The sequence below is a fragment of the Chinchilla lanigera genome, unplaced genomic scaffold, assembly GCF_000276665.1.
Source record: "Chinchilla lanigera isolate Chin_1 unplaced genomic scaffold, ChiLan1.0 scaffold00041, whole genome shotgun sequence".
NCBI lineage: Eukaryota > Metazoa > Chordata > Mammalia > Rodentia > Chinchillidae > Chinchilla > Chinchilla lanigera.
Genome location: NW_004955442.1, coordinates 13,211,993 through 13,233,313, shown reverse-complemented (window position 1 = coordinate 13,233,313; position 21,321 = coordinate 13,211,993). Strand labels below are relative to the sequence as shown.

At 49.2% G+C, this 21,321-nt stretch overlaps 1 protein-coding gene across 2 annotated transcripts in view; it reads right to left on the bottom strand.

Moving 5' to 3' along the window:
* Positions 1-21,321, bottom strand: part of Srl (sarcalumenin) — a 42,580-nt gene that overhangs the window by 9,503 nt on the left and 11,756 nt on the right. The window contains exons 2-4 of one of the 2 annotated variants that reach the window (XM_005391314.2): positions 6,162-7,628; positions 3,905-4,006; positions 2,706-2,801 (exon numbers count right to left, since the gene is read on the bottom strand). In XM_005391314.2, coding sequence (XP_005391371.1) covers positions 2,706-2,801; positions 3,905-4,006; positions 6,162-7,628 — 1,665 coding nt within the window. The remainder of the gene's footprint in view (positions 1-2,705; positions 2,802-3,904; positions 4,007-6,161; positions 7,629-21,321) is intronic. The other variant, XM_005391315.2, reaches the window with a different exon arrangement.

Below are 21,321 nucleotides of genomic sequence, written 5' to 3'. Positions count from 1 at the left end.
TCATGATCCTCTTGCTTCAGCCTCCTAATTTCTAGAATTACAGGCATGCTTTTAATTTTTTTTTTTTTTGAGACAGGATCTCATTAAGTTGCCCAAGGTGGCCTTGAATTTGCAATTCTCCTACCTCAATCTCCCAAGTAGCTGGAATTATAGGCATGTGACACACATCAGCTTTTTTCATTTATTTCTTATACTTTAATTTCTTAGCTCAAAAATCAGAAGTATAAAAAACCATGCAAGAGAAAACTGCCTGGGTCATATCATTGCCTCTACAGGTAACTACTGCTGCTAATTTCTTTCTTTCTTTTCTCTTCGGATACAGAATCTTACTGTGTCACCCAAACTGGCCTCCATCTCTCAGGCTCAAATGATCCTCCTGTCTCAGCCTCCCACGCAGCTAGGACAATACACACACACTACTGTGCCTGGTACCAGTACTAGTTTCTTATATAGTGTTCCAGATATCTTAATGCATGTATAAAGTGTTTGTAGATATCTTATTCCCTGTCTTTTTTATATACAGAGTAGTAGTACAGTAGACTTCCTTTGGTTTTCTTTCTCTGGGATGAAGCCAAGTCCTAGAAGATGATGTCTTGTAAAGGGCAGGCACACATACATTGTCTGAAAGCAATACTGTGTCCCTGCTCCCTCTTTTCCTTTCTGTAAACACACACACACACACACACACACACACACACACACACACACATGCACGCAGCCCGTGCATGCAAGAGAGAGACCAAGACCTATCTGATCTGACTGCGGGTAGGCTGAGGGTGACAGGAGTCCCTGGTTATAGCCATAGATACTTCACAGAAATCTTTACACGTGCCTTGGTGAGACCAAGCTAGACACTGGACCTGAAAATTCTGAGACAGACCACAAACAGGGCTTCCCACGCTGCTATTCCAGCTCTCCACAGCAGGGGGCATTGCGGGCATATGTTGTTGTCCACCATGAGCCTGAGGGACCGCAGGTCCGGCAGGAACTGGTGAGGGACTAGGGGAGAAGAGCCAGGTCCAGAAAGTGAGGCTGGGAGCCATGCAGGCCCTCATTCCAGAGCACCTGGGCAGCAGCCTCCTGACCTCTGCCGCTTCAACATCGGTCCCTCCTGGAAGGGCTACACCTCTGGGTAGAGAGCTGGGAGAGAAGGCAGTGCAAAGGACAAAGGAAAGCCACTAGGAGATTGTGTAACCTCGCATCTCTGCTTGCAAGAAACAGTACGGAAAGTGGTGGGACAGGGTAACTCCCAGGAGAAGAAACAGAACGTCACTGTCCTCTTTCCAGCTCTGTAATCTACCAGACATCCGCTCTACAGCCATTGCGAGAATCGAGTGAGACAGTATGGAAATATCCAATTAACACAGGAAGAGACATGTGATGCCACTTACAGTAGAAACAGCAGTAAGGGCTGAGGGTATAACTCAGTGATGCAGTACTTGTCTAGCACACTCAAGGGCCTGGCTTCCATCCGTAGCACAATCAGCCAATCAAAATAAGGTATCATTACAAAAGCTTTAAAAGATGGGTAACAAGAGCCGGGTATGTAGCTCAGTGGCAGAGTGCCCACCGGTGTGTATGAAGCCTGGAGTTCCATCCCCAGTGCCACAAAAACGAGTTACACTTAAACATGACACAGCTGTGGGGGAACAAGAACTCTCATCTATCATTCTCGTGAGTACAAACCGGTATATTTAGGGCAATTTGGCAACAGCTATCAAAATGTTTAACTCCAGGGTTGGAACTGGATTTTCAAGAACATAGCTTACAAATGTACTTGTATAAAATATATGATTATAGTCATGTTTGGAACATTTTTAAAAATGAAAAATGGAAAGCATCCTATTGGCCATCAGGAGAGGACTGGTAATACAGAGAGCATGGTGCATTCATGCAGGACAGGACCAAGCAGCCACCAGAAAGAATAAGGGAGACCTACACATGCAAACATACACATGGGTGCACATGGACATGTTATCCACACATGTGTACACAGCGTAATATGATCCCATGTGTGTAAAAAAAATGACATACTTTTTACATTCACGTATCTACAGAAATGTCTGCAAGCATTCACAAGAAGCTATAACAGTGGGTGTCAAAAAAAAATTTAAAAAAAAAAAAAACAGTGGGTGTCTCTGGGAGTGGAATTAGAGAAGTTGGAGATCAATGAAAGAATTTTTAGTTCAAATACTACAGTATTAGAAAAAGATTTTTGCAGCGAGTATGTCTTATTTTTGGTACTTTGAAAACCAATTTTTTAAACCTAATTTTTAAAAGAATCCTATTCCAAGAGAAACCGCTCAGGAAGAGCTTTAATAAGGAGGTAGAGAGGATTCCAGGCCAATCAGAGGACTCAGAAATGATGCACTAGGTGAACAGGAAACCCTTGAGGGCTCTTGAGCTCAGGGATTGAAGTTGGCATCACTACCCTGAAAATTAAAATCTGTAGTACTGAGACATAAATGCTTCACAATGAAACGCTGTCACAATGAAATGCTGTCACAGTGAAATGCTATCTGTCAAACTCTCATATATCTTTGAGCATGATGGGGATGCTTCACAGGACCAAGGTACCTGTCCTAGCCAACCCTGCAGGAGACCTCAGCCCTAGCATCCCTATGTATACCCATGGAACTTGTGAACCTGTGTGGGCACCATAGTGGGTCAGAGATCCAGCCCCCCACTCCAGACCCACACTGTACCTGTGATCTCATGCTGTCGGAGCTCATTGTATTTGTAAGACTGCTCCAGGGGCTTGATGGATGTGTGGTAGATCTTTCGAAGCCGCTGCAACACCGCTAAAGGCAGAAAGGCATGGGTAGGGGGAAGGATCAGACAGGGTAGGTTCCAGGTGGGTCCTCCGCTGGGGAGAAATCTTACAGCCCAATTGGCTTTACCTCTGCCTGGGGAGGATCAGGGACTGTTAGCAGTGAGAGATCATGTAATGTCATGGAGTGAGCTGGTCCACATCACAATCTTCTGAAATCCTCAAACTACAAGCATTCCTACCAACCTCCCCCCAACACAAAGCTGCCTTAGCCATTTTTTTTTTTTTTAACTTCTCATCTCCTTCCCCACCTGAACAGGGTATCTGAAAACACCAGCTCAGCCCACAATCTGTCTAAAGGCTCTCTTTGTGAAATAAGAATTCAAGCTCTTTCTGCTGCCCACTTCAACTTGCCCTGCCCTAGGCCCAGCAAGTTGCCCAGCAAGTCTGCAGTACGGCCAGCCACCCCGGCCCTTGCACATCACTGCACTGGTGATCCTGAGAGGATCCAGACTTCCCAGGTATCCTCCTGGGACAGCACAGCCCCAGCTGGAAGCTGCTGGGTGTTGGCACAAGAGAATGGTATGTGGGACCCAGGGTTAGGCTAGGGAGGCCCCAGCCCTCACTCTACCTTCTCCAGCTCTGAGCCAAAATCAAATCACCACTTTGCTCTGAGCTTCACCAGCTCACTGGATTAAGAGACAACAAGCATTACCAAATCGGTTTCCATAGTGTAGTGGTGATCACGTTCACCTCACAAGCATTACCGAAATCCTTGGGTTGTTATTAGGATAAAATGAAACATAAAAGAGATTTGCAAACTAAAAATCAAAGCAAATGGGATGCACTGTTATTAACTATCTTCCCAGCCAGCGTAGCCTTTAGGTGGCAGCCCTGGGATCGGCCCTCAGCACTTACACAGGTCTCTCTGCTTGGATCACTGTCCTCCTTCCTGCTGACCTGCCTTGCCCTGATCACAAATCCTCCATGTGGCTCCCCACCCGCAGGGCTCTCCTCCTCCCTGTGGTCCTCTGTAGCTCCAGGCCCATTGCACTCTGAGTCCCAGTCACCTCAGAGGTTCTGCCTCGCTGCCTCCCACAGAACTAACCAGGCCCGTCTCCCTCCTCAGCTTACCTGAAAAATCATCAGCTGGCTTGTCCTCACCGAGCATCAAGGTCTTCTCAATGTGGGAGCGGTCCCTCATCGGGGCTTCTTCACTCACATCCTCTGTCTCTTCTGCAGAGAGAAGCAGACAACAGGGTCAGAGCAAAGTTCTAAGCCTCACAGGAATGAATGGGGCTGGCCCTCGAGTAGGTGCTAAGCAAGCCACCAGCTTGAACGGAACTGTGTTCTGCCTTTGGGATGCAATTTGAAAATCCAAACTCAGTATCTAAGCACCACTATCCATTTTATTTACTCAACAAAAATTTATTGTGCCCCTATCAAGCATTACGCTGGAAATCCAGTAGTACCCACAAAGGCACAGCTTCTCCCCTAGGGACCTGTCCTAGAGTCAATGGGAGAGAGCAGACAGTCTTTTAAATATGTAGTAATTACCAGGCGTGGTGGCACATGCTTGTAATCCCAGCAATCTAGGAAGCTGAGGCAGGAGGACTGCAAATTCAAGCCCAGTCTGGGCAATTTAGAAAGACCGTATCTCAAAATAAAAAAATAAAAATAAATTAAAATTTTAAAAAACTAAAAAGGGCTGGGAATGTAGCTCAATGCAAAGGTCCTGGTTTCAATTTCCACTACTGTAAAAACATGCAATAAAATAATAAAGTAAAAATAAATATTGTGAGCAGTGAGGAAGCTAGAAAAGAAAACAATCCCAGCAGCTAGGAGTACCTAAGAAGCATGCCTACAGACTTAGCAGGGAGCTAGAGAAACCTTCTTGAGGAGGAATTAATTACTAAAGAATGGAAAGTTTTTGTTTGTTTCTTTTGCAAAGGGCCGGCCAAGAGTTTAGCAAGAAGCAAGAAAAAGCCTATAGCCAGCCACAGGCATGGAGACCTGGGTGCTGGACAGCCAAAGATATCCACAGGAGCTGACCAGACAGCCTTGCAGGGGCCACCACAGGGGTTTGTATCTCATCCCAAGGCAACAGGCACCCACAAGGGGCTCTAGGCAGACAACTGACTGATGGAATGAGTATCTTATTAGGATCACACTGATAGGAGAATGGGTAGAGGGATGCTGCACTGCATTGTGTGTGTTTGTGTACGTGCATGCGCTGGGGGTAAACTGTTCTGACCATACAAGCAAGAAATGCCCATGCCTGCCACCAGCTCCCCAAGCAGAGAAGGTTTCCCACATCCATGGGTCCCTAGAATCACAGCCTTTTCTAGCCAGGCTGTCTGCTCAGAAGGACTTAGACCTGTGGGGCAGAGGGAGGCCAGTACCAACATGCCTCCTGTGGTATTTCAGGAGATCAAACTGAGGAAGCCCCAGACCCAAAATTAGGAGGGTCAGAGAAAGGGGAGGACCACACTGATTGCAGCCCCCAGCTCTTATGGAGGGCAGGGGGTACATACATTAGATTCTCCAAGGAAACTTGCGAGGGGGGCTGGGGATTTAGCTCAGCGGCAAAGCGCCTGCCTGGCAAGCACAAGGTCGTGAGTTCGGTTCCCGGTACCGGAGAAAAAAAAAAAAAAAAAAGAAACTTGCGAGGAAGCTATGTGGGGAAGTGAAGACTTGACCCCAACCTCCACTCTGAAAGCCTGACCTCTGCTCCGGCCAGGCACAGAGATGAAGACTGAAGAACCTGAGCACCCTCCACATCAGATATATCCCTAATGCTGCCGATAGCTTGGCCCCATCGTCTCTCCCCCGCTCCTGTTTCCCAGTCCTTTGAGGGCCGTTCAGCCTTAGGCAGATAGATATTCAAGGGACACTGGTGGTCACAGCCTGAGTTACCACAGTTCTAACCCCTCAGTCCCAGTTCCCCATGCCTCCTATGGGAGGTCTTCAAGGGGAGACACAGGTACGAGGCCACAAGATGATCGCTTGGTTCCCAATTCATCCCACCCACAGCTTTCCATCAGGCAACTTGGGCTCTCAGACCATACCATCAGTCCTCTTGCCCTTAAAGCACCGGTCCACGTTAAAGTAATGATCCTAATGGGGAAGTTCCTGAGGGCCCGACCCAGAAGTGGCTAGATCCCTCTGGACCCTCTCGCTTGTTCCCTCCACACTGGCGGTAAGTGGCTGAGGGGCAGCCCACGGGCACCTCCCCAGGCCAGTGCCCCAGCTGGAGCCCCACCCAGCAAACCGGGACTAGCTAGAGGCTCTCCTGCCCATCCCAGCCCTGCCTGTCCCACTACATACAAGACTTCCATGAAGAATGCAGCTGCCCAAGGTGCTGGGGATGCCTTCAGAAATTAATTCCTACCCTGTGGAGCAATTACGGGATTCCCCCTCCCCTGATGTCCCTCTTCCGGCTCCTCTGCCTCAGGACTCTGGGTCTCGCCACCCTCAGACTCTGTATTCAATTCCTCTGTGCTGAGCTGAGGTCCTTTCTCCTCATGGCCTGTGGTTCCTGTTGCTCCTTGAGGCTCCCCAGCCTCCTCAGAGTCATCCCCTTCTTCTGAGCTAGGCTCGTCACCGCTGTCTTCTTCGGACTCTTCTTGGGATGGAACTACTCCTTCCTCCTCACTTGCACCTTCTTCACCACCTGCTTCTTCAGAGGAGGCCTCATCAGGGCCCTCCACAGGCATCCCTGGCATCTGGGCCTTAGCAGGGTGGTCCTCCTCAGTCTCCCCAGGCCTGGAGCTCTGGGAACCCTCCGATTCTTCACTGACCTCTGTGGCTGGGCCAGTCTCCTTGATGGGGCTTGCCTCCCCCTGGTCCTCAGCCCCTTCCCTGGCTTCTGTGTCCATAGCAGATTCCAACTCTACTCCCACAACTGCAGTGTCAAGGGCTCCATCCAGCTCCGTGGGCTGGGGATCAGGCCTTGGGCTGCCCTCGCCTTCTGTTTCCGGGGCATGGGCATGGGCCTGAGGCTGGGGCTGGGGCTGGGGCTGGTCTTCAGCTCCTTGCCCACTTTCTGTGCCCATGTCAGCCTCCGATGCTTCTCCCATAGATGTGGCATCTCGATCTAGCTCTGCAGGCTGGTGATCAGGCCCATGGCCGCTCTTGCCTTCTGCCTCCGAGCCATGGACCTGGGGTGTGAACTGGTCCTCAGCCTCCTCTGCAGACACTGCATCCCCATCCTGCTCTGTGTGCTGATGATCAGACCCTGGGCTCCCCTCACTTTCTGCCTCTAGGGTGTGGAACTCTTCACCCTCTAAACTGGAAAAGGCCCCCTTGACTTCAGGCTCTGCTGTCCCTGCTGCTTCTTCCTGCATGAGACTGTGGCCTAGGACTTCCTCAGCTTCTTGGGGAACCTCGCCACTCCCCACCTGTCCTTCTGTCTTCCCACTGACAGCTCCTGCTGTGGGGAGCCCCAGCCCAACCTCCTCCTCCTCTCCTACTGAACTGAGCTTTAGCCTCTCCTCTTCCATAGGCCCCTTATCCTCTCCCAGAGGAAAGACGCCTGCTCCTGACAGGCCCTCCTCTTCCTTCCCGGGCCCTGTAACATCCCCAGTTGGAGCTGATTCTGCAGCTGAGGCACTGGAGAGGCTGGCTTCAGACTCGGAGCCCGGGCTGGTGGCAGCGGGAGGGGCCCCGGCGGTGTTCTGCTCTGAGCTTTCAGCCTCCCTGCTGTCTGGGTAGTGAAGGAACAGATTCTTGTCTTGAAGGGCCGCATCTGCATAAAGTGCCCTTTCTTTCTCCTCTAGACTTGCGTTTCCAGCAGAGAAATGATTCTCCAACAAATTGCCAACATCTTCTGTGCCACCCGAAGCAGGGACTTGCAGTTCTAAATGATTAGAACATGATTGGTCAGTTCAGAGGGTTGGCACTTGTTCTGCCTCTCAAAAGAGCCTATATCAATCTAGCTTCCTCTCCCAGGAGTATGGCGTGTACCTGGTATGCAATGCTATGCCTCCTTCCCTGAGTCTTCACCACCACCTGCCTCCTACTCAAGATGTGGGGACCATGGGTCAGGAAGTTAAAGGACTGGCGTGTTGTCCATTACTAAGGGAGTTGGCAGCTACACTTACCTGAGAACCCCCACACCCTGGCTCTGACCTTCGAATCTCCCCACTGGGTCTTAATGACTGTGTATGGATGGAAACTTAGGTGAGCCCTTCCAGCCCTTCACTCTTGCTGATGGGCAAGTGCAGGTGGGCTCATGAGGAGATACTTCCAAGATAGGACAGATGCTTGTACATTCCACCCCTTGTCAGTTCCTAGAGTCATTAACCAGCATGCTTTTTATACTGCTATCAGCAAAAGGGTGAAAACAGGTGTTTGCAGGCCAGATAATCTTAGGTTACATGGCGAAGTACTTAGTGGATTACTTGTGGCTCTCAACCTTATTAAGTCACACATCCAACCCTGTCCCCTTAAGGACGGGCATTTGCTGGCCTCACTACCCCAGATTAGAGGCCACTGGGCATGAGGAGGAGATATCCAAAACAGGCAGGATCTGGGCTTCCTATTGGCTTCAGCCAAACCCTTCCAAGGGGATCCTTTTTTTAAGGGCCTAGAGCTTTACCCAGAGATCAGAGGGCACAGAAAAGAGCAGAGTGAGAGAGGGAATACAGGGTCTCAGTATGTGCCAGAGACCCCTGCCAATGGTCAAGTTTAAGACGTTGGGAAAATGGGTAGGGAAGCAAGGGCTAGGCCTATCCCTCTGCCCATCCTGCCCAGATTGGGATCTGTTTCAGGATGCCTGCTGTGGGGGCTGGGGATTTAGCTCAGCGGCAAAGCGCCTGCCTGGCACACTCAAGGTCGTGAGTTCGATTCCTGGTACTGGAAGAAAAACGAAAAGCAAAAACAACAACAACAAAAGCCTGCAGTGGAGGACAGTACATAGTTGTGGGGAAGGGGAAACAAAAGGGTCCTGGCTTGGGGTGGCTGAGACCATCCCTGTCTCCCCTGATTCTCAGGGCCTCTTTCTCTATCTCTCTGCTGGGTATAACATCCCCTCTCAAGCCAAACCTGGTGCTCCCGTTTCTGCCTTCCATGAAAAAAAGCCTTTCTGAACTAGGCGCAGTGGTACCTACTTATAATCCCTGCTACTTGGGAGGCTAAGGCAGAATGATCACAAGTGCCCAGCTTGAGCAACCTAGCAAGACTCTGTCTCAAAATAAAAAAAGGAATATGAAAGTAGGTCAGTGGTAAAGTGCTTGCCTAGTATGTGTGAGGCACTAGGTTTAATCCCCAGTACAGATGGGGCAGGGAAAAAAAACAGCCTTCTGCATCAGGGTGCCCCCACCAATTCTCAGAAAGCTGGAATGGGGAATGGATATTTCCTCATAAGTCCCCACAGACAGCCAACCTGTGTCAAATTCAGAAGCTTTGGGGATTTTTATTATAAAGGAGTTCCATATACTAATATATAAAACTCCTCCAAGCACTTTCACATACATGACCATTTTTAGCTTCCTTTGTTACTGTCAGGCAGATTTTAAAGCCAAATTAGTGACACTGACCTACCCCAGACACATAGCCATTAGGCTACTAAGGGGTGACTGGAACTCAGAACTGCCAACTCCTGGTCCATGACATGTTCAGGGAGCACAAGAGACCCCTTCCCATAAGGACCTCAGCCCCTGCCTACATGTACTTTCTCCCCAGGCTCATGCCTCTGGCTCCTGGATAATAGGAACCATATCTTAATTCTGTGCTTCCAGGCCCAGGCCTCTGCCTTCTCCACAGAAAGCGCTAGACCTCACAGCTGCACAGGAAACTATTCAACCTCTGAGTGGGGTTTTCACTGTTCAAAGTAGGTATAGGGACCAGCTCCCTCAGCATCACTTGGGAGCTTGCTGAAAATGCCAATTTCAGGCCCCACGCATGACCCACTGATCAGAATCCACACTTAACGAGATGCTCAGGTGATTTATTTACTTGTTACATATTGAGAGGTGCCGACCTACACCACCCATAAACCTGCCACTCCACCTGTAGTTCTCGGCACTGCCTATATGTTGGAATCACTGCTACTTGGTTCTGTATTTCCTCTCCTTCCTTGGTGGCTCTGATTTAAATAATGCAAGGTATAGCCCCAGAATCAAGATGTAAAAAGAGAAAAAAAAAAAAAAAAAACCTTCAGTAATTCTAACACACAAGGTTGCCAGGCAGTGCAACTGCTAAACCAAATAATCCTGACCTCAAAGTTTCTGCTCACAGCCCCTCCTCATTAGCAGAGTGCCCACTGGGGGTGCCATGTTCAAGTGGGTCTCCCAGGGTATGGGGTTTTTCCTTGAAATAGCAGTGATAGTTGAGGTGTCTCTTCTGGGGAATCTCATCATTTCCATAGGCCCCTGTTGCCCTGTGATGATGATGATGATGATGTGATGATGACAGTGACAACAATGATGATGGTGATGGTGATGACAACGATGGGGGTTGTGGTGATACTGATGATAATGACAATGATGATGATGATGGTGGTGGTGGTGATGATACTGAACCAAATGGACTCTAGGTCTGACCTGTAACATTCCTGTTATTCTCAAAAGACCCTCTAGAGCTGAGGATATAGCTCAGTGCAAGGTCCTGAGTTCAATTTCTGAGATTCTGTCCTGATGGGAGTGAGAAGCCTGCGTTGACCTGAAGGGCATGAGGACCCCAGATGTGGCGAGTTTACCATGATCCTCACACTATTGTGTATTTCCACTCCTGGACCCTATACAGGAAGTCAAGTGTATGTGTATATACATTTATGTCCACACCTCTCTTCCCTGGTTTTGTGTGTGTGTGTGTGTGTGTGTGTGTGTGTGTGTGTGTGTGTGGTTTTTATATCTTAGTTCCAAGCTGCCCCTGACCTTCTCTGCTAAACAGTTTGGAGTGAAAAAGACAGGATGATAGCTTTATGCCCTGTGACCTTCCATCCTGGGCTAAAAATAACTCCTGAACAGAAAGTCTCTCCATGAAACAAACCGTCCTATTGGCCCCTAAAGTTTGATCTCCAGGAAGCAGCTGTGCCACTGGACCCAAGTCTCTGCTGTGAGGTAGGTCTGAGGCCCAGGGACCCTCCCATTGTACTCAGCTCAATTTCCTTAAATCCAAAGCTGGTGTCTTTCCCTCCCTCCCTAGCTTCTTGCTGAAGCCCAGATGGTGCCTGGAGCAGGAGGTACGGGAGAGGCACAGAGGACCCCTGGGTGGGTTATGTCCTGGCAAAGTGAGTCTGGACCCATTCCAGGACATAAAGTACCATACTGTATGTGCTGCTGCCAACACAGCCACCCCATCCCTGCACAGCCTGGGTGCTGACATCAGGGCACCTTAATAGCAAGCTACCAGCTCAGCCCCAGAGCACGGAAGGCCCAAACATCTGACGTGGAACATGTCCAGCCCCAGCCGCATCCAGGCAGAGCGCACACAAAGCCAGTCCTGCTTCTCTCTACTTGCCCACTCTGCCACCAGCCCTTCTTTGCAAGCCATGCTTCCAGCTACTCCCACCATCCCCACAGCCCCAGCTGTCACTCTGGGCTCCATTTCTCTCTCCTCTCTCCACCACCAACCAAGCACCGATTTTGTTTCCTGAGCTCCTCACTTGTTCCAAAACACATTGCCTGGACTCAGGGTGATGCAGTTGCCAAGGGCCTGGTGAGTCTAACTGGAAAGAAGCAAGCTCTGGCCTTCAGTCCATGGCCCTCAGAACAGAGATCCTTCTGCTCCCCATGAAGTTAACACATCATGTCCCGTAAGGTGCTAGAGTTCCATGGAAATGCCTGCAGGGAGGGGGAAGCCAAAACATCCTACGGTTCTTCTCCCCTCATACTTGTTGCCCCGTTGGATAATCTGCCCCACTGTTTAGAGGGCCAAGGGTGAAAGAAAATTTCATCTCCTGGCCTCTGCAGAAAAATACCTTCCTGTGTCTGCTTTCTATCATTTTCTCCACCTCTTAAGAAGCCCCCTAAAGGCAACTTTTCACTCTGGGATGTCAAGTCTCCAGGGTATTGTGTTTTTCATGTTCTTATTCTGTTTTGTCTTGTTTTGTCTTGTTTTGTTTTGTTTTGTTTTGTTTTGTTTTGTTTTGTTTTGTTTTTAGAGACAGGGTCTGGCTATGTAGTTCAGGCTGGCTTTGAACTCACTGTGTAGCCCAGGCTAGCCTCAATCTCACAGCAATCCTCCTGCCTCAGCCTCCCAAATGCTGGGATCATAGATGAGAGTCACCACACCCAGCTCATGTTCTTGTTCTTTGATCCCCCTCACAGCTCTCTAAGAAAAAAGAAGGGTTATCAAATGTGATGCAGACACAGAACAAGGCCCAAGCTGTTTGCTCAATAAGGCTTTCCAGCAGAGCTTTGTCACTGAGGACGGTGCACCTTTTTCTGCAGAGTTTTGCAAGCACAGGTTCCAGGCTCTGCGGCTGGGCCAGTAGGTAGCTATGTGTTTCACAAGGTAACTGTAAAGAATACCAACATCTGAAACCCTCTGTAATAAGCCTTCCTTGGCACCAAGTGCCAGGGAGTTCTGTCCTTATGTTGAACCTGGAGATCAGAAGACCAGAGATCGAAATTCAAGAGTTTTTGTTTTGTCGACCTGTCTCAAGCCCACGTCATTGTAAACTCCATTCCAGCTTGTCCACGTCTCTTTAGCAGACATTTATAACTAGGAACTACTGCGCTGATTCTTCCACATGACCTCCTCTCTTTGAAGTGAAACTAGAGTCCAAATTCAAATAAATAAAATATCTTTGACCATCATTCATGTAGAATTATGCAGTTATTTTATTCTTTATCAGTAATAAAATCCCACAAAAACTCTATTTCCAAATTTGCTCTTGGATCTGCATGTCCTAGGGGGTCAAATCCCCAGCTTCAGGGGGCAGAAGAGTCCCAAGTCATCCACGGGCTGCCCTTAGCCCATGCATTAGCTTCTCACAAGCTGTCTCCAAGCATCTCAGAACACAAAGTCTCCACACCACCAGCTGCCTGACCTTTCCTCTAGATCTTGTCTAGGACCCTGAGACCCTCTTGGGCCATTCTTTTGATCCTTACCTCTTTCCCTAGACAAGGATGACTGGGATACAGTAAAAGAGTTAGCTGTTCTTGGAAAGTTTCTTTGGTTTCCTGGCCAAGCCCCTAAGGTCAAAGCTGATCCCACCAGAACAACTGGTCCCTGGATGGACTCTAGCCCCAAAATGATCCATCCAAGGGACAGAATACATGACAAAAGGAGCAATGAGAAAGAATCTTGGGATTTGGGGGTGAGGAGGGATCATCTCACAGACCAATTATTTGATTTCACTAAGGAGCAAAACCCTCAAGCTCTGAGAAGTGCTTATCCAAAGGCCATGAGGGCTTGCTGGCATCAGCTGCTTCTACAGCCCAGCTCCTTACCATCTCTTGAGTTCCCAGCTGCTGTCCCGGCACCAGGCCATAGCCCTAGCCCTGGCCGCACTCAGTCAATGAAAAGGGCTACATCTGCCTTGGGATAGTGACTTCTTAGTCCACCTGATACTTCCTCCTTTAAAAAGGATTATTAAAGATGTAAACACTCTTGTTTTTAACCCATAAGACAGGAAATTGACAGAAACTTTATTCTCCACTCCACCCCCATTCCAATGAATTCTTGATTTGAGAGGAACAGAAAAAAAATCACTAGAAACTCCATGATATCTCGTCGCAAATGCCTGGAAAATTCCTGAGGGATGCTTCTTCATTTTGGTTTTTTGAGACAGGATCTCACCATGTAGTTCCGGCCAGCCTTGAACCCACTATGTAGCCCAGGCTTGCCTTGAACTCACAGCAATCCTCCTGCCTCTGCCTCCCAAGGGCTGGGATTACAGATGCGTGCCACCATACCCAGCTGCTTTTTCCTTTTTGAAAGGCAAATACCTTTGGAAGAAACAAAACATTAAGTCCTACCTCCTTTGTGTAAACTGACTATTAGGGAAGGGATATTCTGTTGAGCATGCAGTTTTTCCAGAGATCAGCGCAGAGATCTTTGCAGGAGTCACTGGGCACTAACTTTTTCCCCTTGGAAGCCTGAGCTCAGTAGGAGAGGGTAAGGAAGGAGGAAGTGATGCAAGTTGAATCTGAAACAGACTGAGGCAGGTGCCTGGCTTCCCCCAACCGCCCCACTCCCCAGCCCAAAGAAACTGAATCTCCCTGGGATCTGAGGGGAGGGTTGCTGGGAGAGCTTTTAACTTTTGGGCACTGGGCAAGGAGACACCCACTGGTGTCAAGGAGGACGGCTCCCCCTAGGATGCCTTGGGCTAAGTTCAGTGTCAGCAGAAACTTGGCAGGTGACAGGAGCAATGAGACCAAACTCAGCTCTTCCTCAACCCAGGGAGGCTGGAAGAAATTGGCTTGGTTCTCCAGTTGGGGAAGTAGATCTAACACCTTCCCCACCCTGGACTAGGATCATAGTTATGGCTTTCCTTTGGCACACCTTGTAAGCTGAGGAGGCTCCAGGCCCCTCAGCCAAGATACTAATCTCTCCAAACGCAACTGGAAATTAGGAGAGCTGGACTCCAGCCCTTGCTGTTTAACCAGCCGTTTATGATCTTGAGCTACTCTGTAAGCCACCTGCATACTGCTTCGTTTACTCATACAATGTAGATAATAATACCTGCTTTGGCAACCTCCCTGGAGCATTTTAAACACTGAGTGATACTCTAAAGCATTCAAAAGGTCTGGGGATGCAGCTTAGTGGTAGAGCACTTGCCTAGTATGTACAAAGCCCTGAGGTGGATCCCTAGCACTACCAAAAAAAAAAAAAAAAAAGCATTCAACAAATGTCAGGTATGATAGCCATTATTTCCTAGAAGAGCAAAGATGCCTGGCCAAATCCCAAATCCACTGAGTGGCCACAACAGAACCAGCTTTGGATAAGAGCCAAACCAGCTTGCCTTCTGTCAGTCCCTTTTGACACTCTGGGTCTGTAAACTCAGTCAGGGGCCCAGGACAGGTCTTTCTGCTCTGGGTTCCTTCACGCCTACTACCAGCCACAAGCAGCTCAGGTGGGAGCTCAGGATACATTGGAGGTAGCCAAGAGCCTCCCCTCTTCTGAGGCTCTGGCTGGTCTGGTAACCAGAAGGTTCCTGAGATAGAGAGCATCCCAGGGGCCAAGAGTTTCTCCTGCTGAGCCCCAAATTAACTCCTGTGGTCACTGCCACAGGCCTGACTTACCCAGAAACATCTAAGGCCATAGGAGGCTTTCCTCTGCTCCACATCCCTGATCCTTCCATGAAGGCATTGAGGAGAGGTAGCCCTGTACATCACACCAACACCAATGCACACTCAAGGGTCTATTTAGATAGAGCCGTCACAAGGGCCGCATGTGTCTGAAAATGGGTGAGATGTCCCTCCAAAGGCAGAGAACTATTAAGAGCCCTTCAAGACACTGAAACAGCAACACACAGAGATCATTAGCTGTGCCTCATTGTCCTCACAATAAGGGACGAATCAGTAAGCCCTTCAGAAATACCTCTGGCTTTGAGAATGCCCTACTCAAGCTGCTTGAGTGGAATCAGCGCCAATGTTTCCAGGACTTTGAAAAGCCTCACACAGGAACAGCATGTGGCTCCCCCTCTTCCGCCACTGCCTGCAGGTCTGGCAGGTCAGAGCAGTTGAAAGGAAGTGCTGCGCCCGGGACACCAGGCAATCAGCACCCTGAACCATTACCACCTGCTCTGCTGGTGAGGCGTCCTTAGCAACTCTTGCCCCAACAGCCATGAAGACCAGGGAAGCCACCTGTTCCCAATTCTACTCAGAGTGGGTGGAAGAGGAAGGTGAAGCCAAGGGCAGAGGCTGGCACAGCCACAGCAGAGAATTTCTGCCCTGGGTGCTCTGGTGCACAGGAGCCTTCTGGAAAAACTGCTGTTCAGACATCCTGAGGCCAGACTTTTCCACCTTCTTCCCAGAGCACATCACCAAATCCACAACAGATGGGTTCCACCTTTGGGTTCTTACATGCACAGCCCCAAGTCTCAGCACATTAGAGATTTCTAGAACTGGACACTAAGGTCCAAGGAGGGAAAACAAGGAGCCAAGAATCACCCAGAGAGCTAGGCAGAGCCAGGACTAACACGGTCTCTTGACTTCTCCCCCTCACCTAGTCTTCACACACAGGCTCCCAAAAAAATATGATCTTGTTTTCTCCCTGGCATTTCTGACCATTGTATGCTCCCATCTCACTCTGTCCATGGCACTGGGTGCTCCTTGCCCTGCTCACCCACGGCCTCCAAACAAAGGCTACGCCAGAGGCACCCAGAGTGGATTAAAGTCCAGCTAGTTTACCAGCACAGCTCTGTAGAGGGATTCTAAGAAAGATTCAGGTGAGATTTAGGCTGCTGGCCAATCATAAGGTTGGTGGTATTTCTGGGGTCACTAACAGAATGCAGGCAGGCTCTCATTATAATCACCAGGAGACAGAGACAGTTGGTTCCATGACAGCCATGTGAGATTAGTTCTTAGTCGTCTGAGTTCAGGACGAGAGAGACTACAAATTTTGAGACCAGAACAAGTAGGGTCACTGGAAAATGGGAAGAATCCTGCCTATGGTTTTCCATGAACAGTGGAGACTCTCAAAGCCTCCATAGAAAGCCAGGCATGGTGGCACATATTTGTAATCCCAGCACTCAGGAGGCTGAGGCAGGAGGATCACTGTGAATTCAAGGCCAGCCTGGGCTTACAATGAGTTCAAGGCCAGATTTAACTATATAGTAAGACTTTGTTTCAAAAAAGGAAGAAAGAAAGAAAGAAAGAAAGAAAGAAAGAAAGAAAGAAAGAAAGAAAAGAAAAGAAAAGAAAAGAAAAGAAAAGAAAAGAAAAAAAGAAAGAAAGAAAGAAAGAAAGTCAAAGCATCCATAGAAATCTGATCATCACCCTGGATTTCGCACTAGAACTTGGATTTCCACACGCAAAGAGGTCTACCACAGTCAGGCCATCCTGGGGGGGACCATTCCACAAATCTCCTGCCTGCCCTTGCCAGAGCGTCCAGTTTATATCTCCAAGCAGCCTGGACCCTCAGACAGCCAAGTGAGTTGTGGCTTTCCTGGGTGAGTTGTGGCTTGTCCAGCACCCTTGGGCCAGACCTCTAGGGCCTCCTACAGTACTCTATGTCTGTACATCCTACCCCTCAGGCAAAGTCTGTGGGTTTACTGTCACCAAGAGCTTGGACTCTGCATCCCATCTCAACTATTCAAATACAGAAACCAGAGGAGGCTCTTGCCACCAGGGAGCTCCTGGGCTGTTACATACTTTTCCTTTGGCAACTTCACAGCCACGCAGAGGGCCAGGGCAGGCCATCTACTCCTTAGTTCCCACGGGGTTGCCCCTGGAGAGAGGAAAGTCAAAGCCAAGGGCAGGGCTAGGTTAAGTGCACATTCCACACTCACTAACGAAGGCCGACCTTCTCTGGTCAATTCTGAAGGCCACATGAGGCCACTATCTGAGGAGCTCAGCAGTCCAATCTCCCCTAAAGAGCGCCTCAGCCCCCGGCTGGACAAGGGCCAAACTCTTGCACCAAAGCCTGAGCACAGTCCTGTCTCTGTTTCCTAGGGCTGCCATAACACTGAGCCACAAACTCAGTGGCCTCAGAATAGAACTTTGCAGAGCCTGGTGACACACGCCTGTAATCCCAGCACCTGCGAAGCTGAGACAGGAGAGCTCTGAGTCTGAGGGCAACCTGACTACAGAGCAAGACCCTGTCTCAAAAAACAAAATCATTTGCTCACAGTTCTGGAGGCCAGAAGTCTAAATGAAGGAGGCAGCAAGGTTGTGCCCCCTCTGCACACCTTAGAGGAAGACGTTTCCTGCATTTGTAGCTCCTGCTGCCTGCCAGGGGATCTCTGCCTTGCAGCTGCCCCTCCCCTCTCCTCCATCCTCACATGACCTTTTCCTCTGTTTCCCCTCTTCCCATAGGAAAACCACACACTGGATGTAGGGCCTGCTCTCTTCCACCAGGAATTCATCTCAACAACGTCTACAACGCTGCTTCCAAATAAGGGCACAAATGTAAGGTACTGAGGTTAGGACTTCGACAAGTCTTTTGGGGGGGCACAACTCAACCCATTCTTTATGGCCCAGCTTCCTGGAAGGCCCTCCTGCTTTCCTATAGGTCTCAGCCTCTTGCCCAGTGTACGCCCCTCACTCCTCACAGTGCCTTCTGCTTCGTACACCTGCAGCCACACAAGTCCCTCTCTCTGGCCTCAACTCACGCATGTCTACAACTGTCTACCCTGAGCAAAGCAACACGGCAGACTCTGCCTTCCACAGGTGATGACCTCGGTAGGGGTACATGTGCATCCGCTCTTTCCTTCCAGGTTGACATCTTCAGAACAAGGGCTATGCACAGTACTTAAGGTCCCCACAGGGCCTGAAAAAGTACAGAGCATAGAGACTCACACCATTCATGCCTGCAGAAGTGTGTGTGTGTGTGTGTGTGTGTGCGCGCACGCATGCACACGCACACGTACACACACACACACACATGAGCATACTACTACAGAAGAACTCTAGCCCTACAATTTTTGAGATAGGGGCTCTGGTTAAGTCACTAAGTTGCCCACGCTAGGCTCATCTTGCAACCCTTGTGCCTCAGCCTACCTGAGTGCTGGGGTTACAAGCATGTGCCACCATGCCCACATGCAAAATTATTCTTTAAGGAATTAAGTTCACTCAGGGTGACTGTCCAAGCAGTCTCCCAAGTGCTAACCTCACTTCTACCCCTGCCCACACCTGGCTAATTCCAGCTACCATTTCAGGGCTCAGTTTTAAGGACAGCCCCCTAGGAGCCCCACCAACTCATCTGTGATAATTTAGCTGTGTTTTCTCTGTGTTCCCGCAGCACATGTAACCCTATGTGATGACCCTGACCCCACACTATAGGTGCCTACTGAGTGCACTGAAAATACCTGACAGTAATGAGCCTCCTCTCCTAGTCAGTGCTTCTTCAGGTGGCTCAAGGGCCTTTTGCAAAAGGACAACAGAGGAGCTTAATTAAAAGCACAATTCCCGAGCCTATTCCTGAGACCCTCTGCACCATGCTCAGGGCAGCAGCGAAGCCTCAGGAGTCAGCCTTCATAACAAGCTCCAAGGTGATGCACTCTAATAGCTGGCCCAAGAACGGCCATCCTTGGGCCTTGACCAGAAGTCAACCTATATCCATCCTCCCAGAGAACTATGGGGGCAAAAGGTGGGACATAGCTGTACAAGACTGCACCAGCCTTACCCCTGGGGCCTTATTTCAAGTTATGTTCCATCTCCAAGGCCACAGGCCACCAACTAGGGCCCTACAGCCCCAGGTATGTGAGGTTCTGTAGGCTGGTCTTGCTACCCTGCCAGAGAGCAAAGAGGCAGGAATAACTGAAAGTGGGGGGTGTTTGCAGAACCTTCCCATGGACAGAACCCTGGTGGTCAGGCAGTGCTGTCCAGTGGGGCACGGTTGAGGAGGAGCTACAGGGACTTTGGAGAAGTCTAAAAGAGTACTTTTTTTGGAAGAAGAGGAAAGAAAGGAAGTAGCCAATACAAATCAGGATCAGGACCCCTAATTAGGACCCCTAAGTTTCCTACCCTGATCAGCAGTGGCACCTCTAGTGGAAGCAGTGGGACTTTTCTGGGTTTGTTTCATAAGTAATAAAACAGAAAAGGAAAACACCTATTCTGTCCACCTCCCAGGCTTCATGCGTCATTTCCATCTCAGCCAGCCTCCCCATGCTCCCCACAGAGCAGAGGAGTAAACAGACAATATACCGCCACACATCCTCTTCAGGAGCTCCTCTCTCATGCAAAGAAGAAGCCAAAGCCCTATGCTGACCTAGAGGTCTACACCCTGGCCTGCTTCCCCTCTGACCTCATATCCTCTCATAGGCCATTCTGTCGTGTATACAGCCTGCCACCCGGACTTGTTCCTCCTTAATCATCATAGACCTCCTCCTGCTTCATTGTGTTTAATATAACTTGCACTGAGCGTGCTCTTCCCAGAAAACTGCCTGGCCACTCCTTTCCCTTCTGAGTCCCTGCTGTGAGATGGCTTTCCCTATAAGGTGTTCCCCAGCCACCCTGTTTAATATTACCTCCTAATCGGCCTTCTGCATCTCCCTTCTCTAGTTTTTCTCCATTATATCTATGATCTTCTAATAATGTACATAACTTAGTTGGCTTCTTGTCTGTTAGTGATTTTGTATCCACTGCACTTAGAACAACTATTTGGATGAATGGATAAGTAGATTAAGTAGATAAATAGATGGATGGATGCATGCATGCATGGATGTATGGAAGGATGGATACATGCATGGATGTATGGATGGATTAATGGATGGATGGATGGATGGATGCATGGATGCATGGATTAATGGATGGATGCATGGATGGATGCATGGATGGATGGATGCATGGATGGATGCATGGATGGATGCATGGATGCATGGATGCATGGATGGGAAATAGGTGAGTAGCTGGATGAATGAATGAAAGAATGAATGGTACAAAATGGAAGAGCTTCCCTCAACTCAGTGGTAAAAGAATTCCCAAAGACAGGAGTGAACCAGGATTCAGAAGCAGAGAAGTGTATCAAGCTGTGTATCCATAGGAGAAGTCATATAATCTCTCCAGGCCTAGTTCTCATGTGATGAAAAGACCCTAGGAAGACCTGCTATCAGCTTATCACCGAGTGATGATTGAACAAACTGAATTGTTGAACTGGCTCTTCCCCTTAAAGACAGATCTGATTGGAGGAGGAGAGGAGCAGACAGAAAGAGAGAACTAATTATTCAGCATCAAAATCTAAGCATCTGAATTGAAATATGGGTCCCCATGGACTTGAGTTAGTTGCTCATAAGGATAAAAGGTCATTTAGGTGAGGCACTGCAGGAACCAAGCCACATGTGTGCAGAAACCAGTGGCTGTGCTTAGGAGGGGAGGAGAGAACCAGTCAGAGGAGAGCCTAGAATGCCAAAGTAAGGAGGAAGACTGGGTTCTTTGAAGCAAGCTTCCATAATCACTGTTGAACATTTCTGAAAAAATGTGAAGACCTTGCACTGCAGAGAAGTAAAGAGCAATCTCCTCACTCTGTTCCCCTCCAGAACGAAGATGAACCACAACAATCTGCTTGCAGAGCTACCCAGACACCCAAGACTCTAGTTTGGGGGCCTCTGCCATCCACAGCAGGAAGACCTCCCGCCTCTGCCCTTCCAGGGAGGGACCTCTGCCACAGTGGGCAGGAAGGAGGCTGTAAGAATAGGAATCTCCCTGAGGGGTACTGAGCAGCTTCGAGAAAAGACTCAGAAAAGCCTCTACAGCCAACACTTCTGCTTAGTTTCTGCTGTATCCAGGGGCAGAGATCATGACAGGCTTGGTACAGGCAACTCACATAGAAACCAAGCTGTACTGCTGGGCGTGGTGGCACATGCCTGTAAATACTCGGGGAGGCTGAGGCAGGAGGATCACCATGAGACTGAGGCCAGCCTGGGCTATATAAGCAAGTTCAAGGCCAGTCTGCACTACATAGTAAGACCCTGTCTCAAAAGAAAATAAAAGGAAAAG